At 35.2% G+C, this 21,611-nt stretch overlaps 1 protein-coding gene across 5 annotated transcripts in view; it reads left to right on the top strand.

Moving 5' to 3' along the window:
- Macrod2 (mono-ADP ribosylhydrolase 2) overlaps window positions 1–21,611 on the top strand; it is a 1,986,218-nt gene that overhangs the window by 1,115,540 nt on the left and 849,067 nt on the right. For all 5 annotated transcript variants that reach the window (XM_071608715.1, XM_071608716.1, XM_071608713.1 and 2 more), the window contains one exon: window positions 21,218–21,339. In XM_071608715.1, coding sequence (XP_071464816.1) covers window positions 21,218–21,339 — 122 coding nt within the window. The remainder of the gene's footprint in view (window positions 1–21,217; window positions 21,340–21,611) is intronic.

The raw sequence follows: 21,611 nt of genomic DNA, 5'->3' as shown, positions 1-21,611 counted from the left end.
ACAATTTGGTGAGTTTTGACAATGAAAACACAATGATCAAAACGAAAAACTAATGGCAGTGGCATGAGGAGGACTGATGGGTAGTAGTGGAATTTCAGTTTCCTTTTTGTTCTCTTCTAACACTACACAGAGAGGAGGATTAATTTCCAGGACTCTCAATGCAGTCTCCTCTCATAGCCTCCATCCCTTCTCCCCCAATAGGAAATGCCTCATTGCAATGGTGTGGGGTAAACATCTAGACTCACCACTGACATTTGCTTCCAGAGAAAGGGATGAGCTCTTGGTTTTGTCTGTGGCATTTGCTTAAAGAATAGTAGAACAGTTATTGTCTTTCTATCTTATTAGGCTGCCCCTTTTCTATTTTTTTTCAAGCTATCAAGAGCAAGTTATTCTTATAGTTTTCTTTTATTGTTGTTCTGTCTTAGTGGCATTTCTGAGTTGCTTTCTTCATTGGCACCAAGGCTGGGCCATGGGAGGCCACACATACACACACACACACACACACGTACATACACAAAAAAAATCAGAGAACTAATCATCACATTGGTTCTCTCTTATATTTATTGTCTTTATAGTGCCTAGGGTATTCAAACTTGTTCTAGAACTAGAAATTTTGCTTTTTAATGAATATATTTAACACCAGGTCTTGGTGAGTGTTAAAGATAGAGAAGGATAACAATGACCTCAGGTTTAGAACCCTGCTTGCCACATGGTAAGATCTCAAGGAGGACTAGTTTATTTTCTTTTTACAATGCCTGAAAGAGCAAGCATTTCTTACAGAGCAGGCATGCCCAGGCTTGAGAGGGAAGGGGGTGGAGATTCCCTCACCTCATCAGTGGATGAAGTTTCTCAACATTTACTAATGTACATCACAGAAGTAGCTCCTCTTGCCCATGCATACTTGAGATAAACTTCACTATAAACCAATGCACGGACAGTCTCAAACATTTATATGTTAAAAAAGGCAAACAAACCCAGGGGCACAATATATAAACTCTGCAAATCTTCCTGGTAGGACATGGGAAGGGTTATTCTTCAGTTCCCAAGAATATGATAATTTTTGCCTATAAGTGTTTGCCCTAACATTTTTTTCATGCCAAGATGGCTCTCCATAGAGTTTATTTGTAGAGCAAAACAGTGTGCTTTCTGTGGTGAATCTTTGTACTTCTATTCCTGAGAAAAACCCTGTGATCAGCCTGTATAATGTTCAAGGGCTGCAGATTTCCTGATTGACCTGTGTGTTTTCTAATCATCACTAGTTTATCTTCCTCTCCTCACATATATTTTGAGTGCTTTGTCAATTAACTGGTTCGCACTAAAATATTCAAGTAGGCCTTACCAAAAAAAGAAAAAAAAATAGAAATGGCTCTCAATCCTTAGATTTACAGGTAGCTCCACATGGCACATGGCTCTTACTGGGTATTTTATTTAGTTTGGGGTAAGGAAGGCACTCACAGAGGGTCTGTCCCATGGATCCTAAAAGAGAAGTTCTACTGGGCCTTTTCAGTTATAGTATAATCACCCCTTGGACAGATTTCATTGGAGTGATAAACTCCATTTTCCTGGTCTCATATTAGGGCTTTGCCTTCCATGATTTTGTTTTTCTTTTGTTTCTGGACATTGTCACTATTAACCAATTAACCATTTCATCTATTCAGGCAGCCATTAACCAAATATGCATTAGCTGCCATGTGCCTAAATTTCTAGGTGTGTCCAACACCATTCCTCCCTTCCTCTTTCTTATCTAATTAACTTTGATTTTGTGTTTTTTAAAGTTTATAATTCAGTGGTTTTGGTATATTACACAGCTGTGCAACTATCACCATCACTACTTTCAGAAATTTTTAAATCTCTTTAAAAAACAAAACAAGCAAACAATAACATGTACCCTTTAGTCGACACTTTCCATCCCCCTCCCCCATCCTTGGGAACTACTAATTTACTTCCTATGGATTTACCTATTCTCGATATGTTATGTAAATGGTAGACTTTTATATCTGTTTTCTTTTGCCTAGCTTAACATCTTTGTTGCAATTGTGCTTGTGTGTATGTGTGTGTGTGTGTGTGTGGGGGGTGTCTTGGAAACCCGAAGAGATGAAATAAACTCTAAGACTAATTATCTCTGTCTGCAAGGCAATAATTTTACTTCTACTTGCAGTAGACATACTGCAATCCAAATAGAAAGTATGCATGCCCAAACGGGCTGTCTGCTCTGCCTTTGTCCCAGATACAAGGGTACTTGCCTGTTTCCTATTGGTTCAGGCTGACAGCACAATCTTTGGCATGAATTACTATTGAGGAAATACTAACTTTAGAAAGACAGCTGTGTTGCAAGAAAATGGCAGCCCAGGAAGTCAACAAAAATGAAGCCTCTTTGGTTTGACAGAAAAGACTTGTTTTCCCCTCATCTTCAGGATTCATTCATGTTGTGGTAGATATTTATTTCATTCCTTTTATGGATAAATAATATTCCATTGTGTGGATATATATTTGATTATTCATTGATCAGTTGATGAACCCTTGGGATTCTACTTTTTGGCTATCATAAATAAAACAGCTCTGAATATCTGTGTTTAGTTTAGGGTTTGTGTGTGTGTGTGTGTGTTGTGTGTTGTGTGTGTGTTCATATGTTGTCATTTTTTTTTCTTTTTAGAAAGAGATACCTAGTGGAATTGCTGGGTCATCTAGTAACTCTGTTTAACATTTGGAGAAATAAACTGTTTCCCAAAGTGCTGTTTGCATTTCAACCACAACCACCCATGAATGAGGACTGTACTAAATCCACATCCCCACCAATACTTGTTATTATTGCCTTTTGGTTACAGCCATCCCAGTAGATATGGAGTGTTGTCTCATTGTGGTTTTATTTTGCATTTCCCTAGTGACTAAGGACATTGAGTACCTTATCATTTACCTATTGGCTATTGGTATATCTTCTTTCCAACATTTCTGAATTCCTTCTTTGACCTTCTTTAAATCTATTTTGCGTCACATTACATGCTTAGCTTTTCCTGACATGGGCCCTCTTGTTCTTTGGCTTAGCTTGGGAGCATTCTTTCTTCAGATTGTTTTTTATCACACTTAGTACTGATATTTTCTCACAATTCTGTTCTCAATTTAAATTATTTCATCCAATCTCTCAATTAGTGTCACTCATGTTCTGCTGACATTTAATTCAGAATGAGCTTTTCCTATTGCAATATTTATCCCAAATGTGCTTATCTTTATGGCTCTTTGCTAAATTTATAAAAACTAGAGATTTGTTAGATTTTGCTTTGATCAAGTTTTACTTTCACATGAAACATTTAAAAGCATAGATTAGAATTAGTGTGTTTGACAACAGAGTACTACTGGCTAAGGGAGGCCCTATCAATCAAAAGATCAAGCCTATTAATACAATATGAAAGTCAAAGATCCTAGCTGGTGTGTAGATGGTATGAGAACCCAGTGGACAAAAACAAGGTCAGAATCTTGGGTGCCAAAAAAGCTCTGAAATATCAGGTTATGGGTAAAGTTTTGGTAAGAGGTTCAGCTACCACTGTTGAGCTACACTAATTTCAACACATAGTTCTAGACTAGTAGCATCAGCATCACTTGGGAACTTGTTAGAAATGCAGATTATTTGTTTCACCCTGCTGCCACCCAGTCCCAGACCTACTGAATAAGAAACCCTGGGAAGTGAGTGAGTAACCTCTTTCATCAAGTCTTACAGATGCTTCTGACTACACTCACATTTGAAGCTATCGATCCAGACTTCTTAGTAAATACAAAAGGAGAAAGTGATGGGGAATATAGCAGAAGTTTAGGATTAAGTAAGATTACGAAAAAGGTAGTGGCCAAAAGAAAGTTTAGCTCAATCTACATAGCTACCATAAGAATTAGCGAACTTCTGACAGGATATGCTTAATATCTCCTTGTTGGGAAGTCAAGAATTTGGGAAACTGATTACTCTGATGTAAGAAGGTTCAAGATTTCCAGAGAGCAGCTCAAATTCCTATTTGAGATCTTCAAGTTGTTAGACTTCAGGCACTCTGGTTGTTACATGGACAGTTATATTTTCTTCCCTGGACTTAAATTACTCAGTTCAGAGAGTCAATCTTGTTCCAAATGCATTACTTAACTCTTTTCAAAAAGGGACAGTTTCAATGACAGTAGAGGGGGTAGAGAGAGAAGAGGGGAGGGGAGGGGAGGGGAGGGGAGGGGGGATAGTAGAGGATAGGAAAGGCAGCAGAACACAACAGACACTAGTATGGCAATATGTAAATCAATGGATGTGTAACTGATGTGATTCTGCAATCTGTATATGGGGTAAAAATGGGAGTTCATAACCCACTTGAATCAAAGTGTGAAATATGATATGTCAAGAACTATGTAATGTTTTGAACAACCAACAATAAAAAATTTAAAAAAAGAAAATATACATGAATACACAAATATATTAAAACATAGGTGAACAAGATACTAAATATTGAAAAAAAAATTCAAAGGCATAAAGAAAATAACATAGACAAGCCGGGCACAGTGGTGCATGCCTGTAATTCCAGAACCTTGGGAGGCTGAGACAGGAGAATTGTGAGTTCAAAGCCAGCCTCAGCAACTGCGAGGCACTAAGCAACTCAGTGAGACCCTGTCTCTAAATAAACTACAAAATAGGGCTGGGCATGTGGCTCAGTGGTCAAGTGCCCCTGAGTTCAATCCCTGGTACAAAAAGAAAAGAAAAAGAAAATAACATAGACAAAAGAAAAATGAAATATATTAAAGTGAGGTTAAGAAACACAGAGGAAATGATTGGACCATTCAGCACAGAGCAAAGGGAGGACGTCCAAAGAAAAAGTAATGGCTAAGAATATTCCAAAATCATGAAAAATGCGAAGGAGATTAAAGATCCTGCTGTTCTATGCAGGACAAATAAAGAAAAAAAAATGCCACCAGGAGCTCTAGTGAACACAGATGACAAAAAGCAAAGGAAAAATTGAGAAGAATCACAGCAAACTGCAGTTTCACACATATTACATATTTTAGTATGAATAATAGCAACAAAAACAAGAAAAGATGTCTTCAATGCCCTTCTCGGACTATTCCCTGAAGACCTTAAAAGAGCGTACTACAGGGATACTGCCACATCGATGTTCATAGCAGCACAATTCACAATTGCTAGACTGTGGAACCAACACAGATGCCCTTCAATAGATGAATGGATTAAAAAAATGTGGCATTTATACACCGTGGAGTATTACGCAGCACTAAAAAATGACAAAATCATGGAATTTGCAGGGAAATGGATGGCACTAGAGCAGATTATGCTTAGTGAAGCTAGCCAATCCCCAAAAAACAAATACCAAATGTCTTCTTTGATATAATGAGAGCAACTAAGAACAGAGCAGGGAGGAAGAGCAGGAAGAAAAGGTTAACATTAAACAGAGACATGAGGTGGGAGGGAAAGGGAGAGAAAAGGGAAATTGCATGGTAATGGAGGGAGACCCTCATTGTTATACAAAATTACATATAAGAGGTTGTGAGGGGAATTGGAAAATAATCAAGGAGAGAAATGAATTACAGTAGATGGGGTAGAGAGAGAAGATGGGAGGGGAGGGGAGCGGGGATAGTTGAAGATAGGAAAGGTAGCAGAATACAACAGTTACTAATAGGGCATTATGTAAAAATGTGGATGTGTAACCGATGTGATTCTGCAATCTGTATTTGGGGTAAAATTGGGAGTTCATAACCCACTTGAATCTAATGTATGAAATATGATATGTCAAGAGCTTTGTAATGTTTTGAACAACCAATAAAAAAAAAAGAAAAAAAAAGGGACAGTTTTTTCTCCTTGTGTTGGTTAGAGGGAGGTCTAAGAAATGCCTTAAGAAATCTTTTCTTTTTTAGTCAAGAGCTCTGACACACATTGATTTCTCAGTGGGTGTAGGGAGACTTGTAGAAAGCCAGATCCCTAAAGGCAATAGATAGCCTTGACCTTGGAGGAACTGGGATATGTAACTAGATGCCGAGTGGGTTCATTTGGTTCTGAGCCTGATTCCTTGAGTGAAGGCACACATACAAGTTGTCATGGGCATGTCATAAGGAAGAACGTGAAAGGTATCTGGAAAAGCAAACAGTATGTAAGAGGGTCTATAACTCTGGTGGGTCCCAAAGTTTTCACTGAGATTTTATGTTAGAAAGCAAATTCTTCTCAGAAGTTGCATAACAATGAACCTTATTCTGTGAAGGAAGATTGTCTTCCTATCACAAGAGAATTCCAAGGACAATTTTCTTTTCTAACAGGAGAAACTTCTTATTTCTCCTCTAGCCTCTGTGCTTTCTCCAGTTCTTCCTTTCCATCTAAAGCAGTCTATACAGATTGTCTACGTGATAACACTTCCAAACCAGGAGCATATATGACTTCATTCTTCTGCGGTCATGTCCAGGACAGTGGTGTCTTGAGTCATGTAGAAGAAGGCTGCCACATGATTCCTTCAACTGCTGGGCTTTGGCATTCTCAGGGCCAAAGAGCTAAGTGAGGACTCTAAGAACCCTCCATGGATATTTAGTCCATGGTTAAATTCTTAGGTCCAGGGGATACACTGGAAAGGGACCATGATTTTCTTCATGAAATTCTATTAATTGTTTTTGTGTCTTCTTTATAACATTCTTTTTCCATAATAAGAACATTAAAAGGCAAGAAAAAACAAAGCATACTGGTTCAGTCTTATGGAAACTTTCATGTAATTCTGCTGATAATATTGTCTGTGACAATTCTACTTAGAAAGGTTAATTTTGTTGTTCTTTGGGATCTTTATTCTATAGCAGTGTCAAAATACTCTTGCAATTCAGTTGTTATATTAGTACTACTGGCATTTTCCTAACTACTGGTCCTTCAGAATGGAATAAACAGCAAAACTATTAAAATTCTATCAAAATGTGTTATTGATATTGTCTTCTATGTATTCAAAATGCTACACAGCAAGAATGCTTTGGAAAATAACTCAGCTGCTTGATTTGTTTCTAATTTTCCTGGCAGCTACATTTGTAATAAAGCATTTAAATCTAATGTTTGGGGTAAAATTAAATATCCCTTTTACTTTATGCAATTTAAGAATTTGTAATTAATGAATAAATTAGGTATCTAAAAGCAAATCCTCAGAATTGAACTATAATCTTCTGATAAACATGTAAGTACATGTTTATTTAAGGTTGTAGTTTTTTTTTTTTATAAAAATGGAGCATTAAAATAAGTGTGACTCGGAGCTATGTTGTCATCAGTTCTAAAAGAAGTACTATGTAGGGCTGGAATTATGCTCAGTGGTAGCATGCTTATCTGGCATGTGTGAGGTACTGAGTTGGATATAAATAAATAAATAAAACAAAAAATTCATTGGTAAATAAAAAAACATTAAAAAAGCACTATGTTAATGATGTGTATGGATATATTCTGAGTCATGAAAATATTCCTTGTATCCCTGTGTTTTGTCTACATGTAATTTCAACAGGTATCACATGCTTTTGCTCATTATTGAAAAATGAATTCGTATCATTCAACATTAAAATAATCTGTGAGGATCTTAGCAATTTTTATAATTCAGTTGTTAGCTACATGAGGAATGCACTTCTTGTTAAAACATCTATTTGCATAATTCAGTGAGCAATTATACTACTAATGCTTTTTCTTATTTATTTTTTTTTCTTTATTTGAGCTACTCTGCCAAGGGATTGATTATTTGCATTACAAATAAAACCTGATAAAAATACATAAAATTTTTAGAAGGTTATATATAAAAGTCTCAGAAAAAAATGTTTTGAACTGTACATTCATTGAATTCAAATCCCCTTAGAGCTAGCTGTTACTTAGTCTTAGCCTAGATGACTAACAGATTCATATCCAGTAAAAGGGTTGACAGAGAAATGATTTGTGCATAAAATATGTATAACTTAGAAAAAAGATGTTTCATTGAGAAAAATACAAAGAAAAAGCAAAGGATAGAAATTCTTGGAGATTAAAGCAAAATTTCCAATGGAAGGGTCCATAGTAAAAGGAGGCAGCCCAAAACTAACTTAAGAAGAATAAGTCAAGGAAATATTACAAAATGTATAGCAGATAAAATATTTGAGAGAAAAATAGAGAATTAACTCCAAGACATATAAACTCATCAATTAAAAATTCTAGAAAGAATGGAGAAAATGAAAGCACAGTAATAACTTCACAACTAAAAGGGCACCTTTGTCCATTGTGTGCTGCTACAATGTAGTACCTGACTTTGGGTAATGTATGAGGAAAGAGGTTTACTTGACTCATGGTTTTGACATTGAAGGGTCTAAACCGCTTGACACTGGCATTCTGGCAAGAAACTTATGGCTGAGTCACACACCACATGGCAAAGAATCAGAAAGTGAAATTGCCTGTAGAGGAAGAGTGCATGTATGAGCAAGGAAGCAAGAGATCAGAAAGCAGCCAGGATTAATTTTGATAACAGTCAGATCCCTCAAGAACTAATCTACTCTTACCAGACCTGACCCACTCTGGAAAAACATCTTAAGCAATTCATGAGGATGGAGACCCCCGTGACCTAGTTACCTCCTCCTAGGCCCCAACTTTTCAAGGTTTCACCAAGGCAATGTTGCCCCAGTGACGACCAAGCTTTTACCACTCTGGGATATGAACTACATCCAGACAATTACTCTCCTGGAAAAACCTAGACACTTTGTTCAGAATTCCAACGATAAATAAGACGTTCTCAAAACTTTTCGAGAGGAAAAGAAAATCTAGCTTACCTATGGAGGCACAAAAATCAAACTTTTTCTCAGTCTACAAGGGAATGAAGCAAAATACTCAAAATTCTGATAGAAAACATAATCTTGAAACTAAAATCAGTATATCAGAAAAATAACATTCAGAAAATAGACCGGATATCCAAGAGGTAGAAGAAGTAAATAAACTGGTGAAATGTAAATTAAGACATAACTTATGTGTATAATCCTGAATTTTGAGGGTGTGATGATAGAATATTGATTAAAATATAGAGGGTCCTATTACTATCTCAATTAGCACATTGTAAATATAATGATGTACAAACACAAATGATAAATCAGTGTTTATCACATCCCACATGCCATTATGCTTGGTGCTTTCATATATAATACACAATTTATTCCCTATAAAAACTTGATAAGGTAGTATTATTCGGTTTCCAGAATTGAGCAAAAATAATTTGCTCAATTTCATTCAGTTTGTAAGTGGGATATGCCATAGCATATGACTTGTTTTCTTGTCCTTTCCTGAAATCATGCTGTATAACTATAATTATACATTCGGTTGACCATGTTTTCCTGATATCTCTAGATACTGCTCTGTGACATAATTATTTTTCTACTCAGACCAAATCTCCCTTTTCTTTAATTCCACTAATTTCTTCCATCATAACGCCCTCCAGGCTTATTATCATATTATCTCAACTACAAACCCATTTCTAATTAAAAACGAGACTTTACATATCATTGGCATACAAAACACTGTGTTACTAGAGAACCGGTGAGTCACTATATCTTATTTATTTATTTCCAGGTATTTCTTTTTAAAGCCCGATATGCATTACTTCATTTCCAAAGCTTCCATTCAAACGTTCATTCTTGGCATCTGAATTATTGTGAAAGGTCTTTTGGTTTTGTTTGAGTGGTTTTACATTAATGATTTCTACTAAATAATCTTGCAGAGGCACATGTTGACTTCTTTAAATCTTAGTCTCATAATGAATCATGTTTGAAACACTCAGTGATATATCCTCTTCCGCCAAGTGATTCCACGTCAGGCAGAGAAAGGGAAAAATTTTTAAAAAGAAAATGTGTTTCCATGCTGGAAAATGAGTTCTTCTCCTACTCTTGTCCCCTCTGCATTTTACTTTAATATTGAGGGTAGGCTCTGAGAAGACCTGAGAATCACTACAATAATTTATATTCCAATTATCATTCTATTTCCCTAATTCTATAATTCCCTCAGCCTCCCAGAATAAAGTTCCTTAGAGTCAATTTTGACTTGCCATTCTCTCTTTTACTACGTGTCCTAAAATTATCAAAGAATGGCAGCTATCCTTTAAGATTCTTGAATTTCTGGCCTCCCTTTTCATTCCTGCTGCTCTGGTTTAATACTGGTTGGTCTCTTTCCCTTTAGTAGTTTCCAACTTATTCTGCAAAGAAGCACAAGGTGGTAAAGCATTGTTGATGTTGTTTGGGAGTTCATGATTCTAAAGATCCCTCTCGTCTTTACTCTAGGATATCTTACAGATTTTTTGCTTAAAACCTGCTCCCACCCTTTTCTCCCTACTGGAGCCATCTTGGACTTTCTTCCTTGAGACCTTGAAAACAGTGTAAGAAGTGCTTCTAAATTCTCAAGTGGTTTGGAGGGTAGAAGTGTTCTGATTACCATCTCACAGAAGAGCAAAGAGAAATTGCTCTAGTTTCTGAAAATTGAGCATAAAATATCAATTGCATTGAGTTAAAATTTCTTGTAAAAATACCTTAATCTATATAAAAGTGATATTAGATAACCACTATTTTTTTTAAAAAAATTGCACAGATCTTTATTTTTTTTAACCACAAATAGAGGTCAACCACAGATGTGGACCTCTAGCAATAAAATCAGGATTTTAATTGTTAGATATTCGGCATATTAGGTTTCCTACATAAATCACAAAGTAATAAGTCCTAAATATCTCTAATATGATCACAAATCCTAAAAGCAGCTGGTACAAAACCATCAGGAGCGACTGCCTGTCTGGATGTAAATTTTAAAAAATATTGTCATAGTATCATAGTCTCCACTAACAATAATTAGGAAATCCCATTTCTTAACAAATCCAGCACATCTGGTTTTCCCTACAGAGTTAAAAGGGATCACTGTTTCTTCAAATTTAGGAATAAAGTTAAAGTAAGTTAATGGTGTCCATTTTGTGTTCGAAAAATAAATATTCATACTTAATTGTTAGAGCTACACAGTGCAAAACTCTAAGGTAGCAGTTCTCAAAAGGGTGAGCAGAAAATTTGAAAACCACTTTAGTGCACAATAAGTTTATCATCTTTGAAAAGTAGCTGGGGATGCAGACTGATGTCCTGGAGCCTAGCAGCATAATCCAACCTGGTCCTGTTCCTGTTCCTGCTCAAGCAAACTTGTGAAAGTGTATAATGAAATTGCCATAATTACTTAAATATTTTATCATTCTCACTTCATACATAGCTTATTCATAGTGATGAATTTCTATAAGTCAAATTCATGAATAATGCAACTTCATAGTGTAGAAATTTCCACATATTCTTTCTGTTAGAGGCTCTCTCAATCTAAATCTCTAAGTATTTCTGCCTTCTTATTAGTCTTTTCTAAATACAAGTGTTCCTGAAGAAAATGAGAGGAAGTCTTGGTGTGGAACTGTAAAATGGAACCAAATGAGAGTACAGGTATAAATGTATGGAACAGAGCTGTCCACGAATGCAGCAATCTCAGAAAGAAATAGAATCTGGTTTATTTTGATGGAGAGGTAGTCTCATTATTTCCAAATGTCACTTTTGTAAAAATTGTGAATAATGATCCCATTAATTCTTTGAGAAGATATATACAAAGTCTGTCATATTCCATTTGTGATTTGAGAGGCAAAACCAATCTATAAAACAAAGCAGATTTATTCTAAAATGAGCCATATGCAGATGAAGGAAATGACACATTCAGAAATGCACTTATTTAATTATCTCTTTCAAAACAAAGGAGTCACCACATTTTTTTTCCTGTTGAGAAATCTTTAGAAAGAATATCAGCTTTTGTTAGAGAGCATGATAAGAACATGATAGTGTTGGAGATTTTTTATATAGATATATATCATCTGTGGTGCAGTTGTTAGGAAATCTTTGATTAGGTTGAGTCTTTCTGTTGAGAAACAGCTTCTCAAGTCCATAAAGTTTGTGTTGAATGATCTGAACCAGTATGGTGAGATTCCTTTCCTTGCCCAGTCTAGACTATCTATTCTACCTCATTGTTTTCTGTAATTAAATACATCACCTCTGATTAGATTGATTATAATTGGACCAACTTTTACTTAATCATCCACAAGTTTACTAATTATCCATTAAGTAACTGTTCCCATAGAGTTCTTGGTTTTATGGGAGACACAGACATAGATCTGTCATGTACTCTGCAGCAGGAGCATGGTGTCACTACAGGAAGATAGGAATCACAGAATCATCACATCTCAGAATTAGAAAGGCTCTCAAAGCATATGTAGTCATATTTGGTTGCCTCCAATGACAGGAAATGCCTTGCCTCATCAGGCAGAATGTCATATTATTAGAGACCTCAAACCAGTGGAATCTCATTAAAAATATTAAAAGTCATATTAATAATGGTCAAACATAAGATATATTGAACACCAAAGAAGGAAAAATGCATTCCAAATTAGTTCATATAAAGGGGTTCATATAACCCATTTTCCAAGAAGCTAATCTCCCCTTAGGTCTCTGAATGGATAGGGTTTTCAGAGTGAAAAATGAGAGTGGGGTTGTCTTCAGATATCAGGAATGTTCTGGAGTCAGAAAAGTATATGACCCACATGGTGAGAACAAATGGAACAACTGACCACCTTATGAATCTGGCACATAGTGGATTCTCAGTAAGTACTGAATAAAGAGCAGAATTAATGACTATGTGAGTGATGGTTGGAGAATCTTTCCTGTGGAGGCTTGTGGTGTTGAGGGAGCTGCACAGGAAGGCCGATGACAAGCAAGCACACGCAACCTTGGCACCAGCCTGTGACCTGACATTAACCCCTCCGCACACTTCGGTTCTAGCCCATATTCTGCATTAATTAATTCCCCTCAGAGTGGGAACTAACATTCGTTCATTTTTATACACCACACAGACTTTTTTAAAGCTTATTTTGTCCTGGAATTTTAAAGTACTGGTTTCTCATCTTCTGAAAAGGACCAAGTTGCTGCCATCTCTTGAACTAGAACAAAGACCTTATTATCATCTGCCTTGAAAAAGTCATATTGTCTGCTTGGACCTCCAACTTCTCTCACCCCTTCTATTGAAGCATTACAAATGCCAGGCATTTGACTCACTTCCTTCTAGGATGTGTTCTCTTTGAGTTCATTCTAAAATGACGCTAAATGTTGGAATTTTACAGAGAATTCAGCTTCCCACAGTCCCTCTGAGACCCCTCTCTGTTGGCAATAACACTATTGTAATACAGATGGCCCCCAAGCCCTTTGGAATCTCAAAGGCTCTTTAAGTGGTTGACCATAGGATATCCCTTCTATACAAATCTCAATCTATATTATCAAAAAAAAAAAAATAGCTCTGTGTAGAGGTCCAATTTGAAGCAGAACACAGTCCATCATCAAGGTCAATTTTTTTTTGAACAAAAATTTTTAAATAGACCTTTGGCAGGAGAAAGAGAGATAGCTGATAAAAATTTAAAGATGAGATTTGCCCTTTTTCTTTAATATAAAAGATGACATTTGGATAGAAATTGATCAAATAGTATTATAATTTGAGCTAAAAAAAAAAACTCAAGAGCTATGAAGTCGACACATAAAACATTATAGCACATAGATGCCCCAAACATGGTCACATTATCAAATTCTCAAGTAAAAATGGAATCAACCCCCCAATTGAACTGGGTATATACATTCAGACTTTGACAGTGCATTCTGTGTGCCTGTATCAGCTGCAAATATTGTTTAGCTGTTGTGTACTTAATCTTAAACATAGACATCTATAGGATCATGGAAGTTAAGAAAAGAAAACCAAAGGCTCTTTCTAGGAAAAAAAAAAGAAAAAGGTCAACTCACAGAATCAAAGATTAGAAAATAACATTGTGAGCACTAGTTTATTTATTTCAAATTCGTGCAAAAAGTTGGATGACTATAGTCTTTACGGATGTGGAGAGAAATTTATTATGCAACTGGAGAAAGGTATGAGAGCATAGTCTATGCTTAGAAATAAGCAACATGACAATAGTTGAAGTACATTTGAACTGATGTATGCTGCAGATTGAAAAGGAACATCTCTGGACAATTGATTGTTTCTTGAAATATAATAAAAACAAACTTTAAAAACATGTTTAAGAAAACATTGACCTATTTAGAAAGAAAAGGCAGCATTTATTTTGTAATGCAATCAGGTGGTAATTCAATTTCCTGTTAACTGAACTTCAAGTATTCTCTTTCAGGGTCATAGATTAGTGGCGCTTATCATATAAATTGGTCAATAAGATTTACAAATAGTACCTTTAGTACTTGGTTTTTGTGGTTGTAGCTCTAGAAAAGAAAATCAATTTAATTCCATCTATTGGTTTTCTCCTTAAAATTCATGCAATTTGAATATGATTGACAGGGCACTGCATCATTATGCAGTCTGTTAGATGGACCGATTATACTTATGAATACAAGAGTGGAGTGAATGAAAGCAACATGTAATTGATTCTACACTTGGTCTGACTGTTCATTAACAGTCTGAATGTAACACAGTAGCTTCTCAAATGGAAAACGATGAGAGCAACCTGTATATGCTCTCTCATTTGTTTTAAAATTCATTATGCTAATATTTTTTCACAGAATGTTTTTGCTGCATTTGTTTTGCCAGGGGTAAGTCTGATTGAATCTATGTAAATAGTTCTACTGCTTTCAATATTTATTTGGCATTCCAATCACACATTTTTCAATTTACACTTTTAGAAATGAAGATGGGCTCTCCCCTGATCCCCCTGCAAAGAAAACCTTCTATTCTACCCTCCTTTTCGATGTAGTTCAGACTAATTTCCCAGGATAAATAGAGGTGGGGGTGGGGAGCTCGAGGTGGTGGTTATAGCTTCAAAACAAAGGAGCTGATTTATCAACTGATTGAATTCAGAAATAGATGAGCAAAAACAGGTTCCATTTGTCTTGCCACACTTTAGTCTGATGAGGCACAAAAGGGCCTGCTACCTCATTTTCCATACCTCTTCAAGGGGTTGCATTTGAAATGTTGATTAAATGTACAAATTGCATTTCTGTTTTCTTGCTTTCTTGAGTGATTTAAGAAAGGGTTTTGCTACAGGAAGGCCGTTTTTTTTTTCTTTCTTGAATGTGGATGTGGACACTTTGGGGAAGTAGCATCATACTTAGTGCTCCAGGGAGTTATGGTGCTGATTCTCTAACAGCCATGGCTGACCTTTCCTTTGTCCACTAATTCCTGCCAGATTATAAGACAAAAGAAGCCACAAAACTAGTGCTGAGCCAGGCAATTCTATCTAGGAGCTACAATTACACCACAATCTCTTAATTAGATTGTGTTTACAGTGAATAAATATACTAATCTCGTATTCCAATCTTTGTCTAACTCTGATTTTTATTAAATCAGCAGTTAACTTATTAAGATAATAGTTCTGAGAACTCCAGATCAGTAATAGGTCTAATCATATCAGTATTTTTCTATGGTTTCATATTTACCTGCTACCAGGCTTGGTTAAGTGGTAACTGATAAAGATGTTCAACCCCCAATCCTCCCAACCCCAAGTGTCTGGGGAATCACGAACCATGCCTATTTTAGAATATGACCTCACATGCTTTGTTATTCCTCCAATTAAGAGGTAGAGGTCTGTGAAACAAAGTGGGAATATTTGTGACAATTGTAAACAATAGAATATGGCTGGAGTGATGCTGTGTGACTCAAGGCTGAGGTATAAAAGACAATACTGCTGGTAGACTTGCTTTTGGAGCCGTGAGTTCTCTTTTAAGTAAAATTGCTCTGAGTCAGCCATGCTATGAGCAAAACTAGACTCACTCACCTAGTGTGGCCCTGAAACTATGTGGGGAGAAACAAGCCCATTCATCCCTTAGCTGCACCAGTTCCCCACTGTTCCAGTGCTAGCTAACCACCACTGACGACAACTGTATGAGAGACCCTAAACCAAAGCCTTTCAGTTAAACCCTTTAAGGATTTCTGACCCCCAAAACCATAAAAAGTAAATAAATAAATTGGTGGTTGCTATGTAAACCGTGTTTTTGAGTAATTTATTGCCCAGCCATAGCTGACCAGAATCTGCATATATACAAATGTGAAGAAAAAGTAGTGGGATTCATGAAAAGCATACCAAAATTTATATATACAAATGTACATCATTGCTTTCACCTTGGGAGTTGTTTGTTATTGTGGTATTGTTCTGTGACTTTGGGTGCACTATTCTGTCCTCTGGGTATTCTCTTAAAATTCTTGACAATTACTCAAAATTGTTTGATTTTTGAGATACTTTTGAAGTACATTCATCTCGTACATTACTAGTTTAAAGTTTGTAACACTGCAATGTAAAAGTAGAGTAAAACTTTGAAGATAGATATTAGCGTAGGAGGAAAAAAAATGATCTTTATCTACCATTTAAACCCTACATTATCTGAAAACATTTTTTTTCATATCAAGAGATTGAGAATAGCAAAATAAAAGAAGATATACCTGATGGAGTCATTCTTTTAAATTTCTTGGAATTAAATCTATTATTTTCTTTGAGTGGGTTTATATAGTGATTGTTTTAGTCAGATTTTTCACTACTATGACTAAAAGGTCAGCACAATTGTAGAGGATGAAAAGTTCATTTAGGGGCTCATGGTTTCAGAGATCTCAATCCTCAGAGAACTGGCTCCATTCCTTGGGGCTTGAGGTAAGGCAAAACAACATGGCAGAATTATATGGCTGAGGGAAGCAACTCACATGATGGTCACAGAAGCAGAGAGAGAGATTCCATTTGCCAGATACAAAAATGTATATCCTAAAGGCAGGTCCCCAGTGACCTACCTCCTCCAGCCACACCCTACCCACTTTCAGCCACTACCATGTTAATCCCATCAGGGGATTAATTCACTGATTTTGTTAAGGTTTTCATAATCCAATCATTTCTCCTCTAAACCTTCTTGCATTGTCTCACACATGAGCCAAGCTAACAGTGAGGTAAGCTTATCTTTGAAATGAGCATTAAAGATCTTCCTGTATTGTAGGATTATGGCAAATAGCATCTAGGAATATGGTTTAATAAACCATGTACTCTTTGTTTTGATCCTTTAATTTTGAATGGATAACACATTCACATAACTTGAACATTAGAAATTTTTACAAGTACACAGGGAAGAGTCTCTTTCCTATATTTTCCCCTATCCTTTTCATTTCTGTCACTTCGATATATACAACCACTATTATTAGCTTGTATATTTATCCTTTTAAAGATGTTTTATGAGTGTACTAGCTAACAGATGTATTCTGTCTCATATCTGTGGATATATTTTTATACCAATGGTAGCATGCTTAACATACATTTTGGCATTTTAAAAATTATTACTTTGTAACATTTCTTGATTATCTTCTTATATCTACACAAAAAGACCTTTTTGCAGAGAATAATATTTTATAAATCAACTATTATTTAAATAATCCCCAAAGACTGGACACATAGATTGTTTCCAGTCTTTGTCATACACAATGTTATTATGAATGACCTGTATAAATACCCTTTTGTATATCAGCATGTGTATTATCCATGGGATTCATTCTTAGAAATATCAGATAAAAGAATTCTACAATTGTGCCCTTAGTAGATGTGGTTAAATCACTCTCTGAGAATAGTGAAAGTTTGCACTTCATTCTATAAACATGTTTCATGTTTGAGAAACTTGAACCATGATTGATACTCATTTATCTGGACAAGAATGGATATGACTGCTTAGAATCTATAGTTCAATTCTTGATAGGCATATACAGAAAGAATTGTTTTGGGGAAATGCAAAGAATATTATTCTTATTTAGCTCCTTTGGTTTTGAAAACTGACACTCAAAGAAGAGAATGACTTGCCCAAGGTTGTATGTCCCATTAGGGACAATTCTGAGACTTCTGAATTATATTCATATCTTGGTACTTGTAGTCTAGTGTTTTTTCCACAACAGAGAAGAGACGATAACTCTGCTATGTGCTGAAGATCCCTTAGAATCTACTTCTATTTCTTCTGTGGATGTTGATAGCTACCATTTCTTGAACCTTTTCATGAACCAGGAATTGACTTTAAAATTTCCATTCACATTGTTCTTATCTAGATCAAAAGATTCAAATTCAAGGCAAGATAAAGTGCTGCCCCTAGATTTTGCATGCATATATCTCACTTATGTCTGACCACCATAAAGATGCTATTCTGTTTAATAAAGTTTAATAGAAAGCATCATTGAAATGATAATAGCTGTTTGTCTCTAATGTACTCAAGCAATGGATTTTGAAACTATTACTGTGAAAAACTAATATATGATATTTTTGATATTAAAAAGCAATCCTTAAAATTAAAAAAAAACATTATTGAGCCACTTAATCCTGTCCAAGTTCTTTTTAAATTGCCTAAATATCATTCTGTACTCCATCTGTCTCCATTATAAGGTTAAATGTTAATGATGCCACACAACACAGAAGGGAAGATAGGATCATCTCAACTATTGCATTGATTTACATACAAGGAAACCAAATCAGGGAACAGTAAAACAATGGCTTCATCTGGGCAACTGATAACTTAGAGCTAGAACTGAAATAAGCAGGAAGTGCTCTTGACCAAATTTTACAACAGAAAAAGAGGAACTCTGCAAAGCAGTTACTTATAAGCATTATGAACAATTAAAATAATGAAAGAAATTTCCTTTCAAGCCTCATATTGATTCACCTTCAGCTTTGTGCATCTGAGAGGTCATCACATTGGTCAATAATAACAGTTGATCTTGGACACTCTACATTTAATATAGAGCATAAAACATAGAGATCAATATTTGATGTTGAGGAAGCTCATTTATTGGCTGTTTGTCCCTAGACCTTTAAATGGAAGAGAGAACTAAAGAGACACAGGGAATAATTTTTTCATAAATTCCATTTAAAGAATGTAGACAATGATAGCTAAGGGAAAGCAAAGGAAAGGGTTTTTATTATGTCACTAGTTTCTGCTCTTACCAGTTCCTCTCCACTGCCCTCCTTCCCATTAATGCCTCTAAGCCTTCTCTTTACTAAGCTCAAGTGGACACATCTTTTATAACTGCAGATAAGAGGCACTTATTTTTGATCTTCTCATCCTCAAAATAGGCGGGCCATGGCCATCTCCTCTTGCTTCTTTATATATTAAGCATTTGATATAGAAAAGCAGTAGCAAAGGAGGAAAATAAAAGTACATAGACTTCAACTTCAGCAGAGAGTTTGAGGGTGCTAAAATGGCCCTGGAACAACATTTCCCAAATGTTAATTTGTAGAAACTCAGTCTTATGATAGATTCTGCAAAACAGTTTCAACAGTTAAATCCTCCTGAGGATTCACAACTCTTTAGCATATAGTAAATGCTGACAGAAGGCCTACAGTGTGGTAACTGGTTTGAATCAAGTCAACCAATGATTCCCCAAATAATTGACTTTTAAACTCATGTCTCACTGCATTCACTTAGGAAATTCTGCCTGATAGAATCCTATGTTGTTCCTCTCTGTCTTTTTCCTCATTTGTATGCATTAGGGGATCTGGAATATCATACCTGGGTACAAACAACAAGTAGTCACAAGGAGTAATGAATGAATCTAAGCACAAGTTCCTTTCTTCATGTGTTCTAGTGTTCTTTAAAAGACAGAAACTAAATAATAATTCATATGAAAATCCATTACTTAGGATACAGAGCTAGTATTGCTTGAATATATGTAACTCTTACTTTTATGATAAAAATATCACTGTATAATATATTGTGTTAAATTCAACCTAATTTCCCTTTATCTTCCATTTCTATATTGTACCAGTTCTCACGACAATGAACCAAGCTTACCTGTGAAATCACATCTGCACAAAATTAGTAGTAAAGTTTCTCTACCTTCATTGATCACACAACATGATCTTTAATATTGTCAGTAGGATTTTAAATATATTTAAACCAATTCTTTGGTTTTTTCTCACATATCAAATAATAGTCTCAACATTTAGCAGGTAACCAACAATATTTTTTTTCCCTTTCATGATTTATATGTTGCTATTTAGATTTCATTTGAATTTAAACTCTGCCATATTCTTCTTTTTGTAATGTACTCTTATTATTGTCATTTGGTGAAATTAAGTAGTACAAATAAATCAAAGCAAATTATTTAATTTCACTATAATGTTCAAAGACTATAGATTGAAACTTACCATTTTTTCAAACTTGATTAGTTGTGGTTTACATTAATGAAATGATCTAATTATCCAATTTGCATATAAGACCAAGAAGCAAAAGTTAAAAATTATTTTAAGAAATTTGAATTAAAATTTAGGATGTTTTTTCTTTTAATCTGTTTTTACTTTAAATATGAAGGTGGTCCTATTCTGTTATACTCCTAAATTTAAAATTTTATATGAGAATTGAGTGGTAGAGTATATGCCTAGCATGTGTGAGGTTCTGGTTTCAATCCCAGCATCAACTTCCTCCCAAAACTTTATTCATGTGTAGAGATCAAAAGAATAGCACAATAGTTGGGTTTTACATGTAAAAGAAAAGTCAAATTTTGTCTTTTATTATGTAAATAGAGATTGAAAATATATATTCCTTTGTGATAATTTTAATATATTAAAAATAAGTGACTAACAGCCTATTCAAATGTATATGCTCTGTTATTCCTATCATACCTCATATATGTAAGGATTGATAGTTTCCACTTTAAAACTGAAAAGAATGTTTTGAAATTATTCTTTTAACAATTATTATGCTATAAATTCTCTTGGCATTTTTTAAAGAAAATTGATTTTCTTTATTATGTGCAATGCCTGAACTGTCTTATTTACAAGGAAAGTTATGGCTAGCACTGGCTCTTTCTTCCCATGTCAATTCAGTTGCTCATTTTGTGGGCAATTATTTCTCAGTTTATTTCCCACCAAGGATTTGTCTTTTGCCAGGGTGCCAATTATGTACATCTTATACTGTAATCTGTCTCACTTGCATCTGACCAATAATGATGGAACAATTCACTGGTAGGAAATTCCTTTTCACAATTATCACTTTCCTGGGAAATTGCCTAGTTTAAAGGAAGTTGTACTAAAATCTTTTTACCAAAGAAGCATTTACATCATCAATATTTCTTAGCTTGTCTGTCTCCAGGCTCCAACACAAATACCTAAAATAAATAAAGCACCAATTATTTGAAAAGTAAAAAATGCCTTTCTTATCCTATTTCTCTTTCCTTTTGCATTTACAGATGTCATCCATACCGTAGGGCCAATAGCCAGAGGTCATATTAATGGTTCCCACAAGGAAGACCTTGCAAATTGCTATAAATCATCTCTGAAGCTGGTGAAAGAAAATAACCTCCGATCAGTTGTAAGTACTTTCATATTCCTCATTTCTTATTTTTTTCAGCCTTTATGTTTTGGAAATCAATCTTGTCTAAGAAGAGGTAGGAAACCATTTCCAAAATTCTGAAAATTAAATTTAAGGGTTGCAGCTAAATTAAATATTCTCTTTAGTTATCATGACTCTACATGTTGGTATCTCCTAAAAATTTGCTAAATTATTTATGATGTTTTAGAATTTGAAACTGTAGAACTCCCCACCTAGAGTCATCTTGTCTATTGTCTTCTCTTCATTTTGCC

The sequence above is a fragment of the Marmota flaviventris genome, chromosome 2, assembly GCF_047511675.1.
Source record: "Marmota flaviventris isolate mMarFla1 chromosome 2, mMarFla1.hap1, whole genome shotgun sequence".
NCBI classification, from domain to species: Eukaryota; Metazoa; Chordata; class Mammalia; order Rodentia; family Sciuridae; genus Marmota; species Marmota flaviventris.
This window is presented reverse-complemented; position numbering and strand designations above follow the sequence as displayed.